This window comes from Neopsephotus bourkii, unplaced genomic scaffold (genome assembly GCF_033783945.1).
Source record: "Neopsephotus bourkii isolate Nb327-2 ecotype Australia unplaced genomic scaffold, CSIRO-AGI_Nbou_v1 NB_1530, whole genome shotgun sequence".
NCBI lineage: Eukaryota > Metazoa > Chordata > Aves > Psittaciformes > Psittacidae > Neopsephotus > Neopsephotus bourkii.
Window position 1 is genome coordinate 236,948 of NW_026902006.1, and position 27,313 is coordinate 264,260.

General features: G+C 39.4%; 1 protein-coding gene across 1 annotated transcript in view; it reads left to right on the forward strand.

Annotated features, from left to right (window-relative positions):
• PLPPR1 (phospholipid phosphatase related 1) overlaps positions 1 to 27,313 on the forward strand; it is a 130,844-nt gene that overhangs the window by 46,367 nt on the left and 57,164 nt on the right. Inside the window, exon 2 of the mRNA XM_061370277.1 lies at positions 15,624 to 15,732. Coding sequence (XP_061226261.1) covers positions 15,670 to 15,732 — 63 coding nt within the window. The 5' untranslated portion in view covers positions 15,624 to 15,669. The remainder of the gene's footprint in view (positions 1 to 15,623; positions 15,733 to 27,313) is intronic.

A 27,313-nucleotide genomic window follows, 5' to 3' on the forward strand; every position in this document is an offset into this window, starting at 1 on the left:
TTAACAATAGGTTTGCAGTGAAATGATAAGTTATGCTACACAGCACCAAAAATCCTATAGGCAACTACTCTGAGGAAGTAAACACTGGAAGAGAATGAGGAAGTAAAAGCTTCCTTATAGGAGAAATGAGATGCAAATCCTTGAAAAGAAGAGTGCAGGCTTACCAGACTGTGAAGCTGAGGTGAAAAGTTTAAGTGTAGCGCTGGGACGATGTATGCCTGATCACAGCTGTTACTACAGCACCTTCCAAAAGGGGTGATGGAATGCAGAGAAACCTATGGTTTGATCTAGTTCAACCCCATCCTTCACTCAGAATAGTAGTCACAAGTCCCAGTGTTCCTGTTAAGGAGATACTAGTGATCTTCAAACTGAATTTTGGAGCACCCTTTACTGCTGTAAAATGAGAAGGTTGAGGAACAAGGAAGAAAGTGAAATGTGTGATCAGAGATATACCCAGGACTTTAAACACGTTTGGTTGCAAAATTAAGCCTTTTAAATAAAAATATGTATACTGACTGGCTTCTTAAATAAGAAGTCATTACTTACCACGGCTGAATGAGAAAATGCTGCAGAACCTTCCACTACGGCTGCTCAGTGGGTGGCTGCAACAGCTGGGTTAGAAGTATCCCCTGAAGCCACAAATCATTCTGAGGAGGTGCATTGACTTCTGAAAGCTTTAAAAGGAATATCAAAAGGAGAATAGTTACATTGAAGGAAAGAGTATGTGCCAAATAAAAGCATATTTGGGTCAGAAAAGATTGTCAGGCTCTGTGGTCTTCTAAACCAGTGGTTTCCATTCAGGGGGTGCATAAGACAGTCCACTGACGTGTGGAAATAAACATTTTGCCATTAATATGTTTTTAGAACAGTGTTTATTTCATCTTTAGCTCATCCTTTTCAATTTCTGTTTTTCTGTATGTTTTATAATTTACATAATAAACTAGTACAGTAGTACATGTATATAATTTATAAATTACATACATTGGGAGTGTGTGCTCTGAACATTTTTTACTGATACAGGTTCGTGGTCACAAAAGTTTTGAAAGCGCTGTTCTAAACCATAGGTGCAGCCAAGGTCTGCTTACCCACCAGGTTGCATACACAACAGCTGTGGTGAATGGTCTTGCCCAGGAGGGCATCTAATTTTATAGCCTATAAATATGTGAACTACGTGTCCTGAATCAGAAGGTGGTAGAAGAAATAGGTGTGTTTGTGTTGAAAAAAACCAGAGGATGGTAAACTGAAGAAAAATTGTATGGCTAGCAAAGAGGCAGTACAAACTGCTACCTTTGCAGACTGTGACTTCTCATTACTCTTAGGAAAGGTGGTGTCAGAAAGGGTAGGGGAAGAAGGCTGTGGTAGGTAACTTTGCAGTGGGGCAGTGCTTCATGAAGTGTCATACTGGCCTTTTGGGTGGAGATCAGTACAAGAAAATAAATTAAACTCAGTGCCCCCAGCCTCTCTGCCTGCAGCCCTTCCTTGTGTTTCTGGGGCTTGTGCAAAGTTAAAATGTGGAGACTGGGAAAGGCCTGGTGGTTCTAGTAGAACTGGCAGTTGATCAGGAATTACTAGAAGCTGTTGTGTATTATGCCCATTACAACAGAAAATACTGGATATCAGGTGCAGTCAGTGCTATCTGCAGTTAGGACAGATATTCTAAGGAAACAAATAGTGAAAGAGAATGGGGGGGCTAAGGAATTGGTGGTAGCAGAAGCAAAGAAAGAAAGAAGAACATAGAAGTATATAGAAGAAGCCAGGGTGCTGTGACTGTGAAAGTGCAGCTGTGGGTGACGCTGATTGTGGGAAGGATCAAGGAAACTCAATTACAAAGCAGGCAATACACTGAAACCAGTTTAATCTGAAACATGAACTAAGCTGGGGCTTGCAGGAGTGTGGGCTGCTGCAGAGAGGGCAAGGTGTGATGCACAGTGTAAGCAGGAGTCTCGATCATGGTGGCTCTTGCAGCTCTATAGCATCTCTAGCATGCTTTCCAGAACACTTAGGAAGACAAGGCAGAAAGAAACATTTACAAAGAGTATCTGAGTTTCCAATTTGCTGGAAAGGATTTTTCCATTTTTAAAGAGCTGATGGGGTAATTTTTGACAACAGAATAATGATATTTTAAGAGATGATCACTGTGCATCAGTAACAAAGGGCTGTTAAACAGGACACAGTGTTCCCAGTGGTTTCCTTAAAAGGCTGGCAGTAGACAACACAAGGCTAGATGAGGATGTTTAAACAACTGTCAGCTTTTAACATGCTTAATCATGTTTTGACCAAGTTCAATTATGTAATCTTTCCATTTCTTTTCAATCATCATCTGTCATGCATTTTGTAGGATCCAGCTGTATTTGAGTGTATATGATTTTGTATGCACATACATAAGCCTCCACTAAGCTTTTTGTATACAATTTATCTGATAACGTGTATATCTCTTGAAAACTCTATTAAAGAATGTAATTTCAATCACATCATACTCTTAGAAGTAATGTTATGCTCTCAGCTATAGGAATTTCAGAATTTGGCTTTATATGCTATAGCTGTAATTATAATCATAGCAGTTTTGTTTGTGAGACTATATTGACTTTAAAAATCAAATGCTTAACAGGTCAGTCAATGGCCATGTGAGCTCCTCTAAGACCTGAATAGGTGTGATCACAGAATTACAGAATCCCAAGGGTTGGAAGGGACCTCAAAAGATCATCTAGTCCAACCCTCCTGCAAGAGCAGGGTAACCTAGAGTACATCACACAGGAACTTGTCCAGGCGGGCCTAAAATATCTCCAACGTAGGAGACTCCACAACCCCCCTGGGCAACCTGTTCCAGTGCTCTGTCACTCTCACAGTAAAGAAGTTCTTCCTGATGTTAACGTGGAACCTTCTATGCTCCAGTTTACACCCATTGCCCCTTGTCCTATCACTGGACATCACTGAAAAAAACCTAGTTCCATCATCCTGACGCCCTTTACATATTTGTAAACATTGATGAGGTCACCCCTCAGTCTCCTCCAAGCTAAAGAGACAAAAATCACACAGGGAAGAACAAAGGCCTCAAAAAAATCTTGCTCCTGAGGAGGAGCTTTACTCCATAGAAGGTTTGCAACAGCCTTGCTGGAAGTCACAAAGAGGGCAAAGAGAGAATACATATAGTATAATGGAATTCTAGGAAAGTGTACAACAGATAAGGTGTAATGTATGTTAGAAAATGCATAAAAATAAGCCCGATTGGACCCTAGAGAGAAGAGGAATAATCTCCCACCATCGGCATTATTTCCCTCCTCTCAGAGAAAAGCTCAGGACATTGACAGTTTGCATTAAGCCTCTCACCCATCCTAGACTAAAGCCATCACCCATAAGACTCAGAGAGGTATCTGTGGAGACCATAACACCACAGAGAAAGGAGAGGTATTACGAAGACTTAAAAAAGATTTTTAGCTGTTTTGAAATGTTTTTGTAATAGCTTGCTGAATTTTCTTCTTGTTTTTTTTTTTTTTTGTTTGGGTTTTTTTAGATTGGATTGCTAACATTTATTTTATTAGATTGTTAAGAAATCAGCTAGTCTAACAGTAAATTCTTAAGTTCCTCACTTTGCATCCAGGCTGTGTTTCTGAGGCCCACATTAACTGTATGAGATGTAGTACAGTACAGTCCTTAGAAGTGGACAAATTACAGTATTCAGCCTATAGGGGCTATACTTGCTTCCCTTGGCCACATAATGGACACGGAAAAAAAAAGAGGAAAACAAAAAAATAAGGGCTATTTCTCTTCTCCTACTTCTTTTTTTTTTCTTTATATATATACATATATACACACACACACATATATATATACTATTTTTTTCTAGTAGGAAGAGCTTCTACCATAGTGTTTTGTGTGAAGGAACAGAGCAGGTATGTCAGAAATACTTCATACTCCTTGCAAGGGATGGAGGGGAAGGTGCTGTTTATAAACAAGATGAACAGATTAAAGGTCTGTGTAAGACTGAACTTGCTGTCAGGTTTTCAGGAGTAGGAGTCCATGCAGTCCCCACTCTGACAGCTCCACTGCCAATATGAATACCAGAATATCAGAGAAGCAAGAGGTTAAGCCGCTGGCTCTCATCACCAAAGGCTGCAGTGTGGTGAAGCAGTAGCTTGTTTACTTTCAGAATATTACAGCTTGCAATCAATACTTGCATAGTTTTGCTTGCTCGGCCCTGAGGGAATGAAATGACTGTTGGCTTTTTTTGTGGTGCAGAGTCCCCTGGCTTGTAGCTGTTACATGCCTAGTGTTTACTGTTAGCTCACCATGATTTTGAGTTGAAGTTTTCAATGAAGTATTCATCCCCTTAAAAAAAAATGATAAAAACTGGAAACAACTAGGAACTTACTACTCCCCTGATTTTCCTCCCCTCACCCTATCTAACATAGCTATTCAGTCTGTGAATTCCCGTGCTCACTGCCATTTTATCCTTACACTGTGACCTGCATAAACACTCTTCAGAAGTGTTGGCTTCCTAAATTGCCATAGCAGGAAAGCAGTAGGAGGGGTCTGGAAATTTCATTGGAGATCTCCATGTGAAGCCTGATAGTAGCTGACACTGCACAAGTCACTTCTTTCAGATTAAGAAGGGTATGCCATTGCTTACTGAGCAAGGTGTGAAAGGGCCATTCATCTTTTCTCAGTTCAGCTGTCAGAGCACTCAGTAGCCTTTTTTTAAATCCCTGTCAGCTGGATTGGTTGTACCCCTTTGGGAACAGGAAGCAGATGTGTGGCAGTGCCAGGTAGCAGGGAGAGAGGCAGGTCCATGCTGGGAGTGAGCTTGCTACACCTGTTCCAGTGAAAGCTGCTCATGGCACTGAGGAAATTCCTGCTGGGTAAGACTGTAACTGCCCTGTTCTCCCTGCAAGTAAAAAAGGTATAACTCAGTGACTGCACTCAAGTGTGTGAATCAGCAGCTTACTTGCACTTAGGCTCAGCAGGGGTGGCATACAAAAAGACTGTGCAGCATGTGTTTTTGAAATATGTTTTTAATACTGGGATTCCCAAAATTCTTCCTGTGCAAAGCTGTGAAACTGTATTACAAATTAAGAGCCATTACTTTGTACTGTTGCTGACACATAAGCAACCAATTGATTTTTTTAGTAGCTCAGTAGATTTCAGTAGGACCATTGACTTTGAAAAGAAAAAAACAAAACAACACTAACAGTTTTCTGGATGAAAGTATGAATTTTCATCAGAATTAGGAAAATTGCTCCTGACAATTTTTTTAATAATTATTTTGATAACTTTGAAATAAAATTATTTTAATCAATATTAAAATCTATTATGCAAAACCCTGAGGAATTTGGGCGGGGAAAGGAAAAGTGTATTCTGGTGTCTATTGTATTGATATTAGAGTAGATAAAATTTTCAGTCTTGTGGTTTCCCATCACAGGCCAAACTTCTGGTTTGTTTTCTTCATCTGCCCTTCATCCCATAGCAGTTTTTCTGTATCTCATCCAATTTTTCCCTCCTCTGCATTGTTATAGTGTTACCCTCTGTATTTCACAAACTGGTGTTACAAAACCTGAGGTTCTCTTGTTTTCTTCTTTCTCTTCTATGTCTTGTTCCCTTTCCACCAGTCAACTGTGATAAAAGCCTGAGGAGAAGGCTGCTGTGCTTTTTTCATATTGAAACTGTCCAGTTTCCTCAGTGCCTGTCAGTGTTTTGCATGGAGAGGCACCAAATGCAGTGGAATTGATTTCAGCTGGTGAAATTCAGTCACAAGTCATGATAGATGCGCCATCCCTGGAGACATTCAAAGCCAGGCTGGATGTGGTTCTGAGCAACCTGACCTAGTTGAAGATGTCACTGCTTACTGCAGGACGGTTGGACTAGATGACCTTTGAAGGTCAATTTCAACCTAAACTATTCTATGATACTGTGGTTCTGTGATAGTATCCCAAACATCAGGGAGGTCATATTGTAGTGCTTGGTTTCCAGCCTGAGCCTTGCAAGACTGCCAGCTGCAAATAAAAAGGGTCTTGGCTATTTTCTTTTTAGATTGTGCAAATGAGACAGTGAAATAAGAACTCTGTACAATATTTTAAGACTCATGATTTAGCATACAGCTAAACCAAGTACCCATATCTCAAGCCCATAACTAATTAATTCAATCAGTTGCAGTTCTGGATCTTGAATATTTTACTTTGGGAGCAATAGACTGCTATGTCTTCTTTAAATTAATTATATTACTAATTCTGGAAGTCAGAGTCCTTGATGTCTATGAATTGTTAACTTTATTGCTCACTGCACCTGCCAGTTTATTTCTACAAATGTCTTCAAAGATACATGGATTTTTAACCAGTTAGAAGTAAAAGAAATGAGCAATTGCTTTTGCATTTGTTCAGAGAAGCTCACAAGGAAAATCAGTTAATTTAAATCAGGATGATGTTCCTTCAGGTGGATGGGTAAAGGCCAGAAAATAGTCGTTTGCCCAAGATAATGCACAACTATTCATTTAGATTCACTGTTAAGTTTAAAGGGGTGAAATGAGAGCTAGAACAATTAGCTTTTTCAAATCAAATGACAGGAGTAGGAACAGTCCTGTTAATTGCATGGATAAATTCAGTGGTTTGTTGTGATTTTTTAAGATTGCTTGTTACTTTTCTAAATTTCCTCATGAATCTCATTGTCAGATTCCTTCATTTATCATGCACTCCTAATCCTTTTGCAAGAAAGAAAAAAGGATCATCAGCAAGTTAAGCTTTTTATTCATGTGGTTTTGTTGATGTGACACCACATTTCAGTGCTTATCATTCAAAGCAGCACTGAGTAAGTGAAATAATGAATATTTCACAAGGAATTCAATGCCTCGCAAAATCAGACCTGCAGGACAAGGAAAGACTTGCAGGTGTGGGACAGTTCGAAATAAAGCTTATAGCCATTTTTTTTGTTTATCATCTGAAAGCTATATACACATTTATGTTTGCATTCTACTTCAACAGCATCTATGCAATTCTGGCTAAGTGACATCAATGTAAATTTTGTCTGTAGCAGGTGTGACAAGTGAAATCCCAATGAATGGGATTTTACTTCCTTCCCTGGAGTGAGAAGTTGTTATGAGGCCTCTGCTGTGCTGACATAACACTTGAACTCTCTTGAAGATATAAGTGATGCAGATCGCTTATCAGTCTTCCTGTCTATGGATTTTATACTGATGCATATCACTCAGATGCGGGATAACTTTCCACATGAAGCTAGCAGCCAGAGAAAGTATCTGTAATACAATTCTCAAAACCTCTGGCACCATTTTCTTTTGTGGATCAAACTCTGCTTTGCCACCAGGATTCAGCAACAAGTTTTTAAAAGATTGGTAGTTTAGGAATCTATAGGAAGGTGGGTTTTGTACCAAGAATCATAATTTCAGATATGCTGTGAACTATGATACCTACCTAGGTATCATGGTTTGCCATAAAATGGTTTGCTAGTAGAAATGCTAAAATGCAACCTCTGGTTACATAAAAAGGTCAGAACTCTCATAAGAGAAAGTATTTTTTCTGGCTTAATATTCAAATGCTGCAAAATTGTTTATTGTAATGATGAACATGTATGGGCTTCTTTTGTGTACTGGTGGCAGGTTTTTTGTTCTTCTACTTACTGTCATTAGTCATATGTAATTAGTTTCCTGTAATTGGGTCTGTGGAGATACATGTGAAAAGCACTTCCACTGACAGGCCAATTTCTTTGAATGGCGATAGCTTAAACAGAAATGAGGCATTTATGCTGTTAGGAAAGTTTATAACAGATTTTATTCCATGGTGAGATCTAGATGCAGTAAACTGATCTCCTGATTCATCTATTCCTGCAAAGTAAAAAAAAAAAAATCCCAACCAAACAACCAATCAAAAACTCCAACTGACCCCAAACCCTATTTTTACTGTTCTTGCAGATTTGGAAGTCAGGCTGCTGACGCAGGGTGCCCAGGGAGACAGCCACCAGCCAGCTCTTGAAACTTAGAACACACATTTTTGTATGATCAGTTTAGAAGGCAATTTCTGAGTTAACAACTGAAAACCAAGTAAGCCTCAAACGCGTTAGTCAAGCTTTGGGCATACAATGTCATCTGTCTGAAACCATGTTACTGGTCTGGTGACCATGGTGTTGATCGCTATTTGCCTGTCAGTTCATGGTGGATGGGCCAAAGGATTCTTTGATGATGGGAAGCCAGAGCTGAGTAAGTGTCTTCGTTCTTGCCCAAGCTTCATTGTGTGTTTGCTCTTTTTCACAGATCAAGGGCAAACTCATCCAAAAGACAACTTTCTCATTTGTAGGTCAAACCCAGCGTGTTCTGGCTCATGAGGCAGCAAACTGAGTGCCAGTTGTCTTGTATATTCTACTTGTTGCAGACATGGCACTGTTTTCTTAGTTTTGCTATTCTTATGCAATAACACAAAGCCAACAGTCTGCTTGGATGCAAGGCAGACGAACCAAATCACAAACAGGTCTTTATGACAATGTGATTTCATAAAATCATAGAATCATAGAATACTTAGAGTTGGAAAGGACCTTAAGATCATCAAGTTCCAACCCCCCTGCCATGGGCGGAGTCACTTCACTCTAAACCATATCATCCAAGGCCTCGTCCAACCTGGCCTTGAACACTCTCAGGAACGGGGCATTCACAACTTCCCTGGGCAACCCGTTCCAGTGCCTCACCACCCTAACAGGAAAGAACTTTTTCCTTATATCCAATCTTAACTTCCCCTGTTTAAGTCTGAACTTTTTACCCCTTGTCCTATTACTACAGTCCCTAATGAAGAGTCCCTCCCCAGCATCCCTATATGCCCCCTTCAGATACTGGAAGGCTGCTATGAGGTCTCCACGCAGACCTCTCCAGGCTGAACAGCCCCAACTTTCTCAGCCTATCTTCCTATGGGAGGTGCTCCAGTCCGGTGATCATCTCTGTGGCACTTCTCTGGACTTGTTCCGACAGTTCCATGTCCTTTTTATGTTGAGGACACCAGAACTGTACACAGTATTCCAAGTGAGGTCTCATGAGAGAAGAGTAGAGGGGCAGGATCACCTCCTTCAACCTGCTGGTCACGCTCATCTTGATGCAGCCCAGGGTACAGTTGGCTTTCTGGGCTACGAATACACACTGAATTTGGCTCATGCTCAATTTCTCATTGACAAACACCCCCAAGTCCTTCTCTGCAGGGCTGCTCTGAATCTCCTCTCCACCCAACCTGTAGCTGTGCCTGGGATTGCTCCGACCCAGGTGTAGGACCTTGCACTTGGCATCATTAAACTTCATGAGGTTGGCATCTGCCCACCTCACAAGTGTGTCAAGGTCCCTCTGGATGGCATTCCTTCCCTCCAGCGGATCAACTGACCCACACAGCTTGGTGTCATCGACAAACTGGCTGAGGGCGCACTCAATCCCACTGTCCCTGTCACTGACAAAGATGTTGAACAAGACCGGTCCCAGCAGATCCCTGAGGGACACCACTCGTTACTGGTCTCCAGCTGGACATTGAGCCATTGACCACAACTCTTTGTGTGTGGCCATCCTGCCAGTCCTTTATCCACTGAGTGGTCTGTCTATCAAATTGATGTCTCTCCAATTTAGAGACAAGGATGTCATGCAGGACAGTGTCGAATGCTGTACACAAGTCCCGGTAGATGACATCAGCTGTTCTACCGCTGTCAATCAGTTCTGTAGCCCCATCATGCAAGGCCACCAGATTGGTCAGGCAGGATTTCCCCTTAGTGAAGCCATGCTGGCTGTCACCAAGCACGTTGTTGTTTTTCATGTTCCTTAGCATGCCTTCCAGGAGAATCTGCTCGAAGATTTTGCCAGGCACAGAGGTGAGACTGACTGGTCTGTAATTCCCTGGATCATCCATTTTCCCCTTCTTGAAAATGGGGGTTATATTTCCCTTTTTTCACTTATCAGGAACTTCACCTGACAGCCATGACTTTTCAAATATGATGGCCAGCGGCTTAGCGACTTCATTTGCCAGCTCTTTCAGGACCCACGAAACTTACACAATTTGCTTCTGGAATGAGTCATGCCATAGCTCAGTGTTTCTGGTTACTTTGAAAACACAAAAAGTGTCCGTACTGTAGCCAGGAAAACATGAAATAGCTATAACTCCCTTTGCAGGAAAATGTTGTTTGATTCCACAGGCCTTTTTGTATTCTTTGGTTAGTTGTGTATTGAAAAGAGCTTTGGAAAGGCATTTTAACCCTCTGTTATGCTGCGGCAACCTATTCAAAATTGCATGCACATTCATGCCAGCGTTGCACTTGGATAATGAGGTGCCTTTGGACATGCCAGGGGTGAAGTCTTGGTGTATGTTTGATCAGTGCTTGTGCAGAGCTGTAATGTGCATTCTGTTGTGTTTTCAGCAGAAAAACTCGGTTTGGTTTCAGTAGCAAGCTAAAGGATACCTGTGTTACTTAACTGTGCAATGAGAACTGCATAGCTCTTGTCAGGAATTAGCAAGTATATTTGAAGTGTAGAGATTGTATAGTCAAGTGGATGGAGCACTTGACAGGAGTCTTAGGAATAATACGTCCTTCTTCAGCCTAGACATTGAGTCATTGTGTGATGTCTGGCAAATTGCTTCATCTCTTTCGGGCTGTTTCCCCCACAGGAAGTAGAGGACTGTGCTTAAGAATGAGATCTGTAAGAACTGGTGTAATAAATAGTGGTTACAATGATACAGTTCTCTGCAAAAGCTTGGATAATCAACTTCAGCAGTGGCATTAGCTTGAATTTGTTTTCTTAATTGACCAGAGGTTTGACATACGTTTCAGTTGGGCAAATTGATCCTTGTTGGACTGGTGCAGAAGTTTTAGCAATTTCTTTGCTTGTAAACAGAATTCTTATTTTAGTGAGAATAAAGATCTTTGTAATTTGAAGCCAGTTGCCAGCAGAGAGTTGCAAATTGTTAATGCAGGGTTAAACTAATTTACAAATGAGGAAGAGCTTGAATTTAAGAATCTTCTACATTGTTACAGAAATACCAGAGTTGTGCTCTTCCTAATATAACATGTACGTGCTATTTTGAAACAGGATGCTAGCTGATTCTGAAAAGATCATGAAACTGTCTAGATGAAGAGGGACAGCAAATCCTGTCAACTCAACTTTTTTTGTGCTTGCATCGCATCCTGGTACCAAATGATCAGCGGTTGCCCTCCTCATCTCTGGTCTGAGCAGATTTGCGATTCTGCAGTGACATTGCGTGTGTGCCAGTGGCTTTGCTGCTATCTTCGTCTGCACTGCAGCTACTGTGTTTCAGGCTGGCAGTCCCTGAGCTAATGGCAAAAGAAATATGCATTGGTATTGATTAAACAAAACAGAGGTTGAAAACTGTGATAAATGGTGCCTGCTAGCTTTTCAGTATTGCTGATTTTAGTATTTTCCACATGTGCCCAAAGATCCACTACAGCAACATATAAAGCCATAATGTTCATCTTCTCACTCATGCAGGACATAGCTTAAAAAAACATAAGGCCAGCCAGTGTCTCCTGAGGAACAGACCAGAAACTAGTTGATCTGAGCACTGATTACACAGAACAGCAATCAATCAGCCTTACTGTGTCTGCTGGAAGAGCTTATACTGTAAAGGCTCAGCAAAGGCTGGTTTGTCCTAGATATGTCCTTTTTTTGCTCTCTGCCACATGCTCACATAAAAAGCTTTAGAAAATACCTGAATAAGGCTTTTAGAAACTCTTCTGTTACAAGAAAATACATTTTTTTTTTAGAACATTCTTCTTTCCACTGCTCTCTGACTGTCATTCTTTTTCTTTTCCTCTGGATGGATCCGTGTGGCAAGAAGATCTCTTCAGCTTGAATTCTTTTTTCTTTGCTGTCTTTTCCAGTTAATTTCCAATTCATTCATGTATATTCTGTGTCTCTGCTTGTTCTCCCAGGAGATGTCAGACAATAACCTTCTATACTGTAGATCAGAGGTTTTCTGAAAGTGACATGGAGTAGATTGACCGAGATGAGAACTGACTAATGCTAATTAATTCACAATTGTTGTATTATATGATTATATATATTGTTTAAAAAGTAGAAGGACCTCATAGTAACAGAGCTCTAGATTATTAATGCTCCCTTAACAGCAGTCCCTAATTAGTTAGAATAGGTTTGACCAGTTCTGCTGTCATGCTGTGCTGTGACTTTAAAAGGTCACAGCTAGTGGGATCTAAAAAGCCACTTGTGCTTTTGCTAATGTGAGTTCCTTAACAATTGATTCAAATGTATAAAAAAATAAAAAATTGAGAAGGCAGTACCATATACTGGTATTATAGCTGTTATTTACTGTTGCTTTGGTCAGAGGCTTTGCACTCCAAAAATTTGTTCAATGTGAAAACATCTTCATGGATTATAAAACAGGACTGTCACTAAACACTTGATTACATCTTATTACTATTCCCCAGTTCTTTGGGCAGAAGTGTGTTATCTCTGACTGCTCTGCAGACTGAAACATCTAGAGATTGCTGTAATCTGTTTTGCTGTCGGTGTCCCTAGAGCACTCGTTGCCAGCTGGAGAGAGACAAACAATGGGGCTCCCACAAAGATCACACTGTTCCTCCCCTTTCCTCTTCTGTCTAGTGAGCTGATGAAAAGGCACAGGCACAGGCTAGCCGTGAGTTTTCCCATAATCCAGGAATTAGCTGGCCTGATCAGGCAGCTATTTGGTCTCTTGCTACTTACGCCTGACACAAATGTGTCACCACATAGGAGAGAATCTGCCAGGTAAAATGCTTTCCCACAGGCAATGCTTTTTAAACCAGTGGTGCACAGTAAGCTTTAAAGCACAGACACGGTGATATGTATTTATGGTATCAGGAGTTCCCGAGCATCAAATTAGGCAATTTTGTATGCCTGCTAAGAATCTTCGGCTTCTTTGCTAGTCTATGCAGTTGCATTCAGTCATCTGTTGAGGACGTTTCTTAAATTCTTTGGCTGCCCTGCAGCTCTCTGCTTTGGTTAGGGACATGTAGCAGTCACAGCAGTCAGAACTGAAGGCACTTGGAGTTACAGAACAGTGTTGTGGAAAGTCTTGGTTATTTCTAAGCTTGATTTGGCAAAGCATTCATGAAGGTGCTGAGATATTAATATCTTTGCACTAAGCCATTTGAAAAACAGGAGTTGCAAAAAAGGTGCTGACAGTTTACCCCCAGGATGCAAAAAGAGTATTGTGGAATAATGTTCTGTAAGCTGCAATAATTCTTTAACGGCCCTGGGTTCAGCAGGAGCAGTCATTTTTCTCCTTCTTAGTGGCTGGTTCACTGCCGTATTTTTTACTTTAGTTTGGAACAGTGATGATAACACACCAGTGTTTGAGTTGTTGCCGAATGATATTTACTGCAATCAAGGACTTTTTCAGTCTCATGCTGTGCCATTGAGGAGGGGTACCGGAAGGCAGGAGGAAGCAGACACCTGAGCCAAACTAGCCAGAGGGGTACTCCATACCACAGCACGTCATGCCTGGGATGTAGAACTGGGGGCAGTTACCCGGAAGGGCTAGATCGCTGCCCAGGCTGGGGTGGGTATTGGTCAGCAGGTGGTGAGCAGTTGTATTCTCTTCTCTTGTTATTTTCCTTATCATTACTATCATTGGTGGCATCGGCAGTGGTTTGTGTTATACCTTAGCTACTGGACTGTTCTTACTCCAACCTGTAGGAGTTACATTCTTACCATTCTCCTCCCCATCACTCCAGGAGCAGGGGGAGGAAGGCGGGGGGGGGGGGGGGGGCAGCTGAGTGGTTCTGAGTTACCTGCTGGGCTTAAACCACGACATTAACCTACTATTCTACCAGGCCATGTATTTGCCAAGTTAAAAGGAGAGCCACATGGCACAAGAGATGGCGGTATGAAAAGTACTGTTAAAAAATGGATGATTGGAAATCTTTTTCACAACCCAAATGGGGTTGGATTGCCTTGTCTTTTTTTAAAACAATGACAGCAACTTCTGAGATTAAACCCCATTTTATCTGCTAAGTGAAGTTGAAGTATGTTTGGAAAAACAGGCATTTTGAAAATATAGAATATTTCTATTTCAGAACTGGGACACAGTGTGGGATGGGAATGTCTGAAGCATGTCACTGGTAGCATTTCTTGAGTATTTTGTTTGCCCTGGAACTACCTTTTTTAATGGTTAACAGTTCAGAAGTCATTCTGACAATGGGATGTGGCTTCACTGGAGTCACTATAGCTTTGCTGTGTCTAGAACCGTATTACAAAAACTATTATATACATTGTGTATTTTACAGCTCTGGCTCAAGAATGGAAGAGCTAAGAAACACAGGAAGTAGATCATAGGTGGCAACACAAGAGCCTTCATCATGATGCATCACTGGCAGCTGACATAGCTGATGCAGCTGATGTAGCTCCTCAGTCAGGCTTCATAACCACTGCTGAACTCAGTGCTCTAATAATAGTATTTCTTCCAGTAACCCTGCCGAGAGCTGGTGAGAAAGCACTGACCCCTTTGTGAACCTCACAGGCTTCATATTCCAAGGCCTGAATTGCCATTCAGATGCCAGTGAGGTCAAAGAGCTGGGCCAGGATGTTGTGCAGTGTCCTCTGGAAAATACACCAGCTTTCACGAGCTTCCGTTACTTTAGTCCTGACCTGTAGAGATGCTTATTATCAGGGCAGGGATTCTGTATGAGCGCTGGAAGTGAGACTGGACCAAACTAAATCCTCTCACTTGATGTGCTCACTTTAAAATTGATGGCAAAGGATTTCCATTCTCTTCTGTGTCTCCTGCTCTGTGCAAGCACGCATCTGGCAGTTCTGAACTACATGCTACTGTTCCTGCCCCCACATTCCCTGCTAGCCTATTCCTCTCTTTAAAATCTTTTAAGCTAGGCTTCTCTTTTTGACGTGTTACAGTGTGCGTGCAGAAAAGCACACACACTCAGTAAAAATTCTCCATGTTAGTCTTCTGTTCTTTCCTACTTTCTGTGCAGTGAAGAGATTAACACACAGAGCATTTTAAGGTTATGTTAATTAGAATAGCCACTAACCCGAAGTAACGCTAAGTAGGTAGGTAGGTCTCTGTGGGTTAATATATGAATTTATTGCAGGCTAAAAAGGCTCTACAACAAGCGCCCACTCATTCACTGACTTTTTGTTGTATTTACTTGTTAGGTGGGTTTTTTTGTGCATATGTTGTCATCTGAAGCAGGTCATGCTTTATGCAGATAAATATGATCATGTGTACAATTAATGTAGACCTGTAAATGTGTCCTTTAAAGTACAAGTTCACAAGACAGTTGCCAAAACCTTTTGATTTGAAACACACTATAGGCAGGAAAATGGGCTGAAAATGTGATATTACAATCCTGGGGAAGAAGCCCTTGCTTGGGAGTGGGTTGTAATTAAGGAAAACAGTTGTATTCCTTGTCAATATTTTCTATGTAGATGATGTATCTTGTCACTTATATCTATCTCTTGCTTTTGTGCCACAGAAGCTGTGCCTTCTCATGTTATTTTGTATGACCACAAATTAAACTTTTAAGTTCTTTTAGTCTGGTCCGGTATGTCATTGCACCATATTATGAACATTGTGTGTTAAATGTGAAGTTTGCCAAAAGTGAAACAGACTGAAACACCTTTGTCTTTTCTTTGTCAGGATAATAAAGTTTTGAATGGTGCCTCGCCAAGAAGTGTGATGAGAAATGGCTTTAGGAAACAATACCCAGAGAAGCTATTCCATCATCCCCTGCTTCATCTTTGTTGAGGTGAGTACAACATTCAGCTGCTAAGCCTACACAGAAGGCAGCTCTGCCCTGAAGGAAATAAGGCATTTGTTGGCCATTTTGTTTGTAAGGAAGCATACTTTCTTACTTGATAACATGAATATCCATCTTCATGCTTCGTACTATCAGGTCACACTGCATGAGTTAGCCAGATCTTAGGTACAAGCATGCAAGAACACTTGGATGCTGTGTTATCAAGACTTGACTGTATTCAATTTGCCAGCTAGTCTGGGTGCACTTGGTAGAGAAGCAGCAGTGCTTGCAGGTGTAGGTCAGTAGCAGCTGATTGCTCGTCTTCTCATTTTTCCTCAGACTTATTTCTATCCTGTTGCTGCACAAGGGCTGGACCTTGTTTAAGAAAATGTCTGATCTCACAGTCTAATGATCTGTAGGCTGAGGAAGCAAGACTTGGCTCTGATTTCAGTTCAGACAGAACATAAAATTGACATGAGGCATACCTAATGTGATGAAGAAGCTTGGCTAGCACAAGGGCTGTGAATTGAGTAGCAGTGAGTTACAGGAGTTGTTCCAACAATGGACTATGGCTCCACATCTTTGTTAAGGGTAGTTGTTTGGGTTTTTTTTTAATTGGCTTAGTATTTTACTCCATGCATCTCTGCTCCCTGGGGAAACTGAGAGGCTGTTCTGACAATAGGTCACTACTTTATCCCATTAGGTAGAGAAAGGAATGTGAAAAATGGGGAAAAACCCACAATAAGCTCAGAAGGAACCAAATAAACACTATCAAGAATGAGATGTCTCAAATTTGTTGCAAGCAAAGGACTAAAACAAGACTTTTAGTCTTCTAAATGTATGAATAATGAATAGGTTTGCAGCCTGTGACAGAGTTATAAATTGTCTTTCCCGTAGGCAAGACTGACATGAAAAAAGAATGAATTTTTTTACAGCTGGAAAATAAAAAAAATTTACTTCTAAGTTTACTTTCCTTCCTTTGTTGATTAGACACATTAAGACACAATTTTAAATTAAAAATCAGTCAAAACCAGAGAGATAGTATCTGAAGAGATGTTCTCTCTGCTACATTTGATAAAACGTCTATTTCTTCCTCTCTTTGTCCACAATATAGATTTTTACTGAAATACTACAAATTCATAGGCTTATGTCAAGCATTGTAGCATTAAACAACAGGAAATCTGATTTCCTGCTGTGAATGAAGAGATAATTGATAGTAGCTATTTGGTCCAAAAAGTCCTTGTAAATCTTAAGGCATGCTGAAGGTGTTTTTCTTTTCATATTGACGTGCTTCTGAGTCCAAAGGAAGTGCTTTTTTTTTTTTTATCAGCTACTCCAGACACCAAGCCATGTACTGAAATGCCTTGGTTAGGATGGTCCCTATTTTTGTAGCTTTGAGACAACCTTGAGAATTGATTATGTGTGACACTTTGCTGCAGTTCCTAAAGATGCATACAGAACAGCTAAAAATAATGTTGCCTGTTTTCCTGACAATATTTTTCTGTGTGAAAACAATATAGAAGCAAACATGTTAGCTGATCATGCATAGGAAAAGAGACGGTCAGTAAATATTATGATGGGCCTTGGTCATGGATTCCCCAGAATGTTCTTCCTCCCCCACTGTCTTACATGGAACGTGACACTGTGATTAAAAATTCTGAAGTATTTGCTCTTAAGGAAAAACTGCTGAGCACCTATTGCCCTGTTAGCTGCACTGCCAATAGATTGCTAGCTGCCCAGTATGCAGTGTGCATTCAAGGAAGTTGTGATTGCAGTCATGGAGATGAGGTGTCACAAACAGTTTGGACATTTTAAATACCATTATGTTTCAGTTTGTAAAAATGTGACATTTATAATTTCAGCAGTTATTCGCAGTTCTGGTTTTTTTTCCCATTTCATGTTCCTCGCACTGAACTAATTTGTCGTAGACAGTTATGAAAACTGACCTGAAGAGGAATGGCTCATTATAAAAACTGAAATCCTATGCTTGGCTCCACAAATTCCTTTTTATGTTCAAAATATGTACTTTGTAATAATACAGAGATACCATGTGATGTCTAATCTGTAGTGACAGGAATGTTAAATTACTGATTTCTGTCCCTAATTGGAAAAACAATGTCGTATTATGAATAGATCTAAAGGCTAAATAGGGAATCATTAAACTAATTTTTAGCCACTTATCAAATCTGAGTCCCTCTCCCAAATAATGTACACTGCTTTCTAAATGGTTCTTTATTCAATTGCAAGAGGTATTCTTACAGTCAGGCATTTGTCACCTAATGTTTATGAAGATTTGGTATATTACATTTTTTTAAACACATAAGCAATTAATTAGAATGTACAGGACACTAATATTTTTCTTTTCTTTGCCCCACTTAGCAGCATTGCTGGCAGCCAGTATCAGTGAAAGGAACCTTCAAGAGGCTCTTGCCCATCCTTGGTTTACATGTAAAAGCTTGCTAAAAGATGAGACCACTTTTGTTCCTCACTCAGCTGACACGTACCACTGCTTTGAGCAGTGTACAAACCACTGAGTACCTGGTCTCAGTACTGATGCTGTTAGGTGCTGACAGTTAAATAGAAGAGCAAAGAGAGGATGCCCTACTCCCTCCAGTAGCTTCCAGAGTCCTTTGAAGTCAGTGATAGAGCAAGGGCATGAAGCGAAGGCTGTGGATCCCCTACCTGTTGGTGTGCCCTGGATCTACCCCAGCAAATGCAGATAGTGCACAGCAACCTATTTGAGGATTTGTTGATGGCCAGGACTGATCAATAAAGTGGTCTTATGGATTGTAGATAAGCATGAGAGAAAGTAGGAGAAACAGCATCTGGGATGACAGGAAAAAAATTCTCACATATTATCATATCATAGAACGGTTTGGGTTGTAACAGACCTTAAAGATCATCTACTTCCAACCCCCCTGCCATGGGCAGGGATACCTTCCACTAGACCAGGTTGCTCCAAGCCCTGTCCAGCCTGGCCTCAAACACTGCCAGGAACGGGGCAGCCACAGCTTCTCTGGGCACCATCATCTCCCTCCCAAGGAAGAACTTCTCCCTAATATCTAAACTAAATCTCCCCTCTGTCAGTTTAAAACCATTCCCTGTTGTCCCATGACTACATGCCCTTGTAAAAAGTCTCTCTCTAGATTTCTTATAGGCCCCCTTTTTGTAATGGAAGACTGATATAAGGTCTCCCCTTATTTCTTATGCTATCCCTGATTTTGGAGGATCTGTGCTGGTGGGTCTGCATCTGACTTCTGCTTCATTAAACATGTTTGCATATGTTCTTCCCTTTTGACGGACTTTTGACTTGTGCTGTCATTTGTTGCCCAAAACCTTTTTTGGGCATCTCCTCCCTCTTTCACCTGCAGGGACATACCTGGCAGAGTGCTGTCAGAAACAACCTTAATGGTGCTTCAACACAGCTGTCTCACTATTTTGCAACCCTATCTCACAAGTTTTTCAAGGAGTACTATGTCTCATCCTTCCAGGTAACATACTGCTTGAAGCTGAGGAAAGTAAAATCGTAACAGGTAGAGGTGTATTTTGTATACTGTGGCCCAGTTTTCTGCAGGGAGGGAAAAAATTGTCAGAACAGCTAAGATTTAGTCAACGTCAGATGTAGAAGTGGGAGAAGTGCAATGCTTGGCAAATCTCAGTTCTCTTCCCAGCAGACTGGTGAGCTACCCTGAGGGCTTGATCTAGCGTTCTAGGACAAAACTCATGGAGGGGGAGGGGGGCGGAGGTAAGAGAGCTGAGTACAGCCTGGCTTTGACTTTATTGGGTCAGAGTTATTATACTTGCTTTTTCAGCGTATTTGATGCTTATCATTAGTGACAGAAAGTGTAATGCAATGTGATAATTGCATTTTCTAGTAGATGTTGGAAGGGTATTTGCATAGTATGAATGCACAGCATCCCCACAGCTTATGAGACTTCATGGGGAAAGCATGCGAACAGCTTTTAAGCTTTGGTGTCTGATTGAATGGTGGTTTTTAAAGAAGCAGTAAGCAAGCAACACTTCCTCTTTTTCCTGCAAAGGCAACCCTCTCATGTCTTCTGAATCAACAGCAGTTATGATTACGATGGGTCCCTAGATAATAGAAAGACAAAATTATTTTGGAATTTCTGCTGATGTGTGGTTTCTACTTCCTTTCACCTCCTTCTTCTGCAACTACCTGGCTTGAGTTCTTTCAGGGTGTGAGTTATCGGAGGATCTATTTTCAAGTATAGTTACTTTTAAAGGAGTCAAGTATATCTGAGGTGTGTCTTTGCACTTGAAAATACTGCAATTTTCTGGTACCAGATTTAATTAAATAGTCTTAAACTGATCAAAGAGTTACAGAATACCAACTGACTTTAATATGATTGATGTATGTGCCACATCATGCTTTATTATGGAGTATTGTAATCCTGACACTGACAAGATAGTAGATGCAGACTCGAATAAGCAACACCATTAAAACTTAAAACCTTAGATGTCTTTCAAATTCTGTAATCTGAAGATCCTGTTTTCTCACACTAAATTCATTATTCTGCCCCCGGGAAAGCTTTTGTAGGCAGAGTGGAAACTGTGTCTTTATGACGACTCCATATATAGTGCATTGCAAAGGAATGAAGATTTTGTAAGAGAAATATCCCCCTCGCTCCTGAATAAAATGAAAAATGCTGCAAAATAGAAAGCTCTGGTCTTACATCTATTCTGATGCAAACTTTGATTTGAACTGTAGGTATGTTACAGCCTCATAGGATCTCTGTTTTAACACTCAGTGGGGTAAACTTTCCTTCATTTTTGTAATTTTAGTTTTGAACAGATTGAATCGTACTCAAATATCCGTTCAAACATAATTTAAAAAAATTAGTTTAAACTTACATAAGCACAAAAGAGAAGCTTTCTTCTTTTTCTACCTGCTTGCATTTTCCTGCCAGTATTTAATGTAGTCAAGCCAACAGCTGAACTATTCTTTAGCAGGAGAATTTTTGCAATGCTGAAATATTTGTCTAAGTGAGACAAATGCTTCATAAACTCCTGTTTGTCATCAGCACCACAGCAAGTTTTAGGAACCTATGAAAAATGAGTTTAAAACAGTTACGATGTATGTGTCTCTTCTTATGTTTAATTTTTTTTTAGGTGTTCTGAAAACAAAAAAGATTTTGCGCATTTGGTTGTATTGGCTGGTGCACTCTAATTTTGACCAGTGATCAGGGACTGTGAAATGTCAGTTTTCTGCATGCTGTTGTCCTCAAAGCAACATTTCTAAGCATTGAATACATTGGCAGTGACTTTCTATTTGTGTTAAAAAAACTAAAAAATAAGAAGACATTTATCTTGTAAGAAAAACTTAATGATTGCATTAAAGCTTTAAGGTTCTGATTAAAATATGGGATCACAATTTTGGATATTCAAGGCAAGGTAATGTTTGGTGATCCTAGAAAATGGGAAAAAAAAAAGAAAAAAAAAGAAAAAAAGAAAAAAAAAAGAAAAAAAGAAAAGAAAAAAGAAAAAAAGAAAAGAAAAAAGAAAAGAAAAGAAAAGAAAAGAGGAAGAGAAGAGAAGAGAAGAGAAGAGAAGAGAAGAGAAGAGAAGAGAAGAGAACAGAAGAGAAGAGAAGAGAAGAGAAGAGAAGAGAAGAGAAGAGAAGAGAAGAGAAACGAAACAAAAGAAACGAAACGAAAAGAAAAGAAAAGAAAAGAAAAGAAAAGAAAAGAAAAGAAAAGAAAAGAAAAGAAAAGAAAGGAAAAGAGAAAAGAAAAGAGAAAAGAGAAAGGAAAAAGAAAGGAAAAAGAAAAGAAAAGAAAAGAAAAGAAAAGAAAAGAAAAGAAAAGAAAAGAAAAGAAAAGAAAAGAAAAGAAAAGAAAAGAAAAGAAAAGAAAAGAAAAGAAAAGAAAAGAGAAAAGAAAAGAGAAAAGAGAAAAGAAAAGAAAAGAGAAAAGAGAAAAGAAAAGAAAAGAAAAGAAAAGAAAAGAAAAGAAAAGAAAAGAAAAGAAAAGAAAAGAAAAGAAAAGAAAAGAAAAAAGAAAAGAAAAGAAAAGAAAAGAAAAGAAAAGAAAAAAGAAAAGAAAAGAAAAGAAAAAAGGTCCAGGCAAATTTTAATATAAACATAAACTAAAAAGGCATCCCAATTTGTACTAACTTGTAAATAGTTGCAGTTATCAGTGACTCTTTTCTGCAGCAGTATCCAGTACCCACCATGTAAGGCTTTTTGACTGTGTTTCCTGCAGAGGCAGAAAAGAAGGTTTTTCCAGTGGCTTGTGTGTGCCAGCTCAATCTTTTCCGTTCCTATAGGTGTCTTCTACACAGCTATTGAAAGCTCTGTGCCTTGTTTCACCATCTGTGCCATGCAAGCAGTAGTGCTGTGCTGCTCAACTGGGATGCCATGAGGACAAAATGCCCTAAGGGGCATGTTATGTGCTGGTGTTGTATAAACTGCCTGTCATTATATACTCTAGTTAGACTGACTGTGTGAATTGGTGGTGACAGATGCCATGCAAATTTGGAGGAGCTTGTCTTGTAGCAGGGTGATGCTTCTGCATAATCCCCATGCTTCAGTCACTTCTGTTTCTTGGGATTCATTGTTTCTTATTTTATTCGCACAGCATATGTATCTGTTTGTTGCTCTTTCTAAACATCTCATTATGCTCACCATTTGCCAGACATTGCTTATTGTTTGTTTTCTTTGCCTCTCTACTATGGTACCTACTTTGTTCCAGATGACTGTATAACTACATATTGTAAAATTGGCTTAATCTCAGTGAATAGGTAACTCCTGAATGTAGGATTAGCTTTGTTGAATTGCTAGGCAGCTTTAGTATCACCTAACTATAAACTAAAACATAATTTTTTTAAATTATAATCCTTCTAGGTGCTTCACAATTGAGCGAAGAGCACTGAAAACTCGTGGCCAAAATGGGCATTCCTTAGCATCTTGAGGACATCTTAAAGTTAGGATCAAGGGACTGCCCAAGAGGGATTAGCTGCTTTACTGCATATTTCTTTAAAACATAAATGAAAGAAGCATTGTATTGCTGCTTGCAGACATGTGAAGCCTGTTTTATTTATTCCCTTTTTATCCTGAAAATTTCCCTTTACAAATAATCCTTTTGACAGCCTGGATAACATCTTAGAGTTTGCACCAATGAATTGGGTGCAGTTTTCAAGGAAGACAGTAAAGGTATTGTCTTTATGACTAACAAAAAAAATGCATTTGGTAGTAGAGAAGAATATCATGAACATACTGCTTTGTCTGCTTCACTGCGCCCTGAAACTATTCAACAGTGTTGAGCACTACTGCAATTTATAACTGGGTTTGTAAGAGAAGGAATTTTGGGTTTTTTTAATTACATAGCAGTTAAGGAGATTGAATTTCCTTTGTTTGAAATGCATTTTGCTGGTTTGTAAGTTTAAAAAGCCCACAGCGTTAGTAGATTACAGTTAGAAAAAATACTAATCAGAATTGATTGCACAGAGGTTTTAAGAAAATTGGTTAATAAAACTAGATGCCATTCATGCAAGTTTCATGTATTATACATGCAGAACACTACAAGCCATGTTTGAAGCCTTCAAAGGTGGAAGGTATCTCCATCTGGGCCATGAATGACTGGGCAACTTAAATTAGACTTGAATAGATAGCAATGAGAAAATACATATGACACAATATGCAACATAGGCATCGATCTCCCAACGGGAATAGAGTGGTATTGTCAGTGAACATTACTGCTTGCTTCTTCCCTCCTTTTTTTTCATAGGTATTCTTAGATTTTAATGTTCCTTGCAGATTGCTGTAGAGCACTGATGTGTTACTTTTTGGTTTTTTGTTTGTATACTTAAAAGACCTGAGCATTTATTGTATTTTCTCTCCCAAGCACACAATGTTGACCTGTTTATTTGCTCAGATATATGAAAATTTGGAGATCATTTCAGGTTTAGTGCATTATCATATTACTGATTCCTTTGTAACACAATTGCACCATTTCCTCTGGTGTGCATCTGTGAACATACATATTTTTCTTTGGTCTGCAGGAATATGCCTGCATTTATTTAGCATTATATTTGATTTGAATAACTTACACACAGTTTTAAAAGGATGGTAAGGAATTAATAGGGACTCAGAAATCCATACTAAGAAACTCTAAATACAACAATCAAGCCTTCCCAGAACTAATCATTAAAGATCTGAGAAACATCAGAGGAAGGTAAGATGCTTAAAGCTTATTTTACAATATCAAAACCATTCAAACTCTTTGACAATGCTTTTCACATCAGGAGAATTTTCAGAAGAGGAATAGTTCTCTTTAAGCATCATGTCCAATTTATCAGGTTTGCAAAGGGCATGAATTCTGGCTGCTGACCAGCCATTCCAGACATTGAAAGAAGGGGTTTGTTTTAACAATGTTAAAAGGATAAAGTCATCAAGACCAGTCTTACAACAAATAGATTTGTACAAGTGATGTGAAAGAATATTGTCATTTTCTGCTGTCTAGAAATCCCAACAAAGTTTAAAGAACAGCTTTTGGAATCTGCCAGGTCTTGTACTTCCTTTACAAACCTAAGGTATTGCATCAACCTGGAACTACCCCAGGCTGCTGAGAGAACATTTTGATGTGTTTGTGTGGGAAGCAAATAGCTTCTAAATTGTCATTATCTTCTCCCTCCAAAGTGCAAATCAATAATCCAGTTGCTAGCACCTGAGTGACACATAAATTCTTAAAGCCATTATGAATGCAGCAGAACATGGCAACAAATAAAACAAAATACAGCTTTCTGGAGAAATCATAGTGTATGTTTTTAACTCACTTGGCTGGTATACCTCAAGCATCATTATTTATTTTGTAACTTCTGGGGCACTCTTAAGAGAGGCCTGGTACTTCCCCTTGTCATGGTTTAAGCCCAGCTGGCAACCCAGAGCCACGCAACCACTCGTTCATTCCCATCCCTTCATCCCCTGGCTCCCGGAGGGATGGGGAGGGGAATCGAAAGAATGTAACTCCCACAGGTTGAGGTTAGAACAGTCCAGTAACTAAAGGATAACACAAACCACTGCTGATGCCACCAATAATAATAATGATAAGGGAAATAACAAGGGAAGAGAATACAACCACCCGCTGACCGATACTCACCCCAACCTGGGCAGTGATCTAGCCCTTCTGGATAACTGCCCCCAGTTTACATACTGGGCATGATGTGCTGTGGTATGGAATACCTCTTTGGCTAGTTTGGGTCAGGTGTCCTGTCTCTGCTTCCTTCTGGCTTCCCATGCCCCTCCTTGTCTGTCAGAGCATGAGACTCAGAAAGTCCTTTGTCAGAGTAAACATTACTGAGCAACAACTAAAAACATCGCTGTTATCAGTGCTGTTCTCAGGCTGAGAGCCAAACACAGCACTGCACCAGCTACTAAGAAGGAGAAAAATGACTGCTACTGCCTAACCCAGGACACCCTCAATCTATCCCATATCCCAGCATTTCGGAAGTAAACATTTCTTCTCTGGTATATGATTTCCTTATAGTCATGTTGCCCTTCAGTGGTGTATTTCACCAGGAATTTCTATGAGGTGTTGGATTCTGAAGTCAGATCATAGACTCTCTCACACAGGTGTGAACTCAGTGGAGCTATTGAAAAGACTATATGAAAATTAATCATCTGCAGATGTGTTTGCAGAAGTTACATGAGAGAGTGGATTTGTTGGGAGTTGATGTTTTGAAAGTTATTGCATCCTGTGCACATGCTGGTAAGTGAGCACTGAAGTCTTAACATACATGAAATCATTACTCGTAATGGTGATTGCTTATAGCAGTAATTAGAGATTGGCCCTCAGTTTCAGAGTTCACGAATCTTCACAGAGTATCTTTCAGCTTGGTGCTATGCTTTTTTTATTATTATTATTTAAAAACTGCTGTGTAATTAAAAAAAAACAGAAAAAGAAAAAAGTTTGGGTTTTGTAAGATTTAGGATAGCTGCATTAATACACAATGATAAATTGTATTAACTCCTCTTGGAGCGCTCCAATTTTAAGTTAAAGAGTCAAAAATAAAGGTGCATCTTTATCTTGAAACAGAGTAATTTAATGGTCAAGGTTTTTATTGCAGGTAGATTTTTTGAAATGGTTGTTAGATGAATGATTAATCAATATTTTATGAAGTACATAGTCAATTTTTAAATAGTTGTTACACAGGTCAAGAAACCAGATGGTTGTTCATAATGGTCTGTAACTCTTTTGGGTGATGTGTTTATAGTGCCCACTGTGATAAAAAGCTGCATCAGACTAGACATAGCTAAAATCCCATGGCTTCCTGTGCTGTCTAGTTGCCTTGCAGCAAAGCCTCTTTATGTTTGCAGAGTGCAAAGAGCCAAGCTGGTTTGTCCAGAAGTTTTAAACATACTCCCAAACTCTGCTATGCATTTCTCATGTCATTTCCTTTACAACTTGGTCACATGAGGAGAATCCATGTAATAAGACATGTAGGGGATAAGCTCTTAGGAGTTTAAAATAGCTTTGGATCATTCATTTATTTTTCATAATTCTACACTGTTCTTTTTAAGATTCAACAGTAATTATTGATGGAGTCTAACATATGCTGCAATAAGATTAAAGCAGCTTGTAAATAATGATGGAGTTATTACAGAAGTTACTGTTTTGTCACAACTTCAGTAAATTCCATTACTTAAAGGATAGCTACATTTGGTCGTGTAATGACTGATGGCTGAATTATCCCTATATTTCCTCTCCCAGGTATTAAATGCTGCATGTCTGTCCTAAAAATCAATAATCTAATCTATTGTTCATTGTGACTTAATGGCTTATTTCTGGAGTGTAGACTTTGCATACCTGGTAGGAGCTCTAATAATAATTATTATTATTATACATCAATACTTCTTATATACTTTATTAAAACACAGGAATTTACTGTGTGATTATTTTATGCAGAGGTATATTATTGAATAGTTAGTGATGTCATTCATAGTGGAGCTATTAATCGAATTTCCATTTGATTTATTGTAATCTCTAATCAATATTGCATTTTTTATTAAATTATAGCAAAAAATGTGTAAATGTACCTCAGTAATGTATCTATTTTCCTATTAATACCTTAGTAATAGAAACTTCCAGTTATAATGGAGTGAGTTGACTTTTCAAATAGATTGGATACCAGATTATACATTTATTAGCTTTATAACTGTTCCAAACTTTACTAGGAGCTAGTTAAATAAGTAGTCTTCCAGGGTCTTTATGGTCTTATTTAAACCATCCAATGCAAAGAACAGTGCAGTTCTGTTAAAATGGTAGAAAGCATACTGAAATTGAAGAAACTGTGGGAACAGAGTGCTTTATACAGCACTGGTTTCATATGAATACATAGCAGGATTGGTTTATCATGATGAGCTTCAGGCTTTTCATTCTTACTGAAATTTCTTTCTGTAGAGAAAAAGGAAGAAAACAGTTTGGGATTTTGAAGAAACTTAGAGCAGATTTGATTTAAGCAAGAAAGGAAGCTGGGGTCAATAAGTTGAGTAGGAGACCTAAGACTATATGCTGCTTTGAGTTAAAAGAAAGGTCACAGACTGCCCCCCCCAAAGGTGGGTAAGGATCTCTGG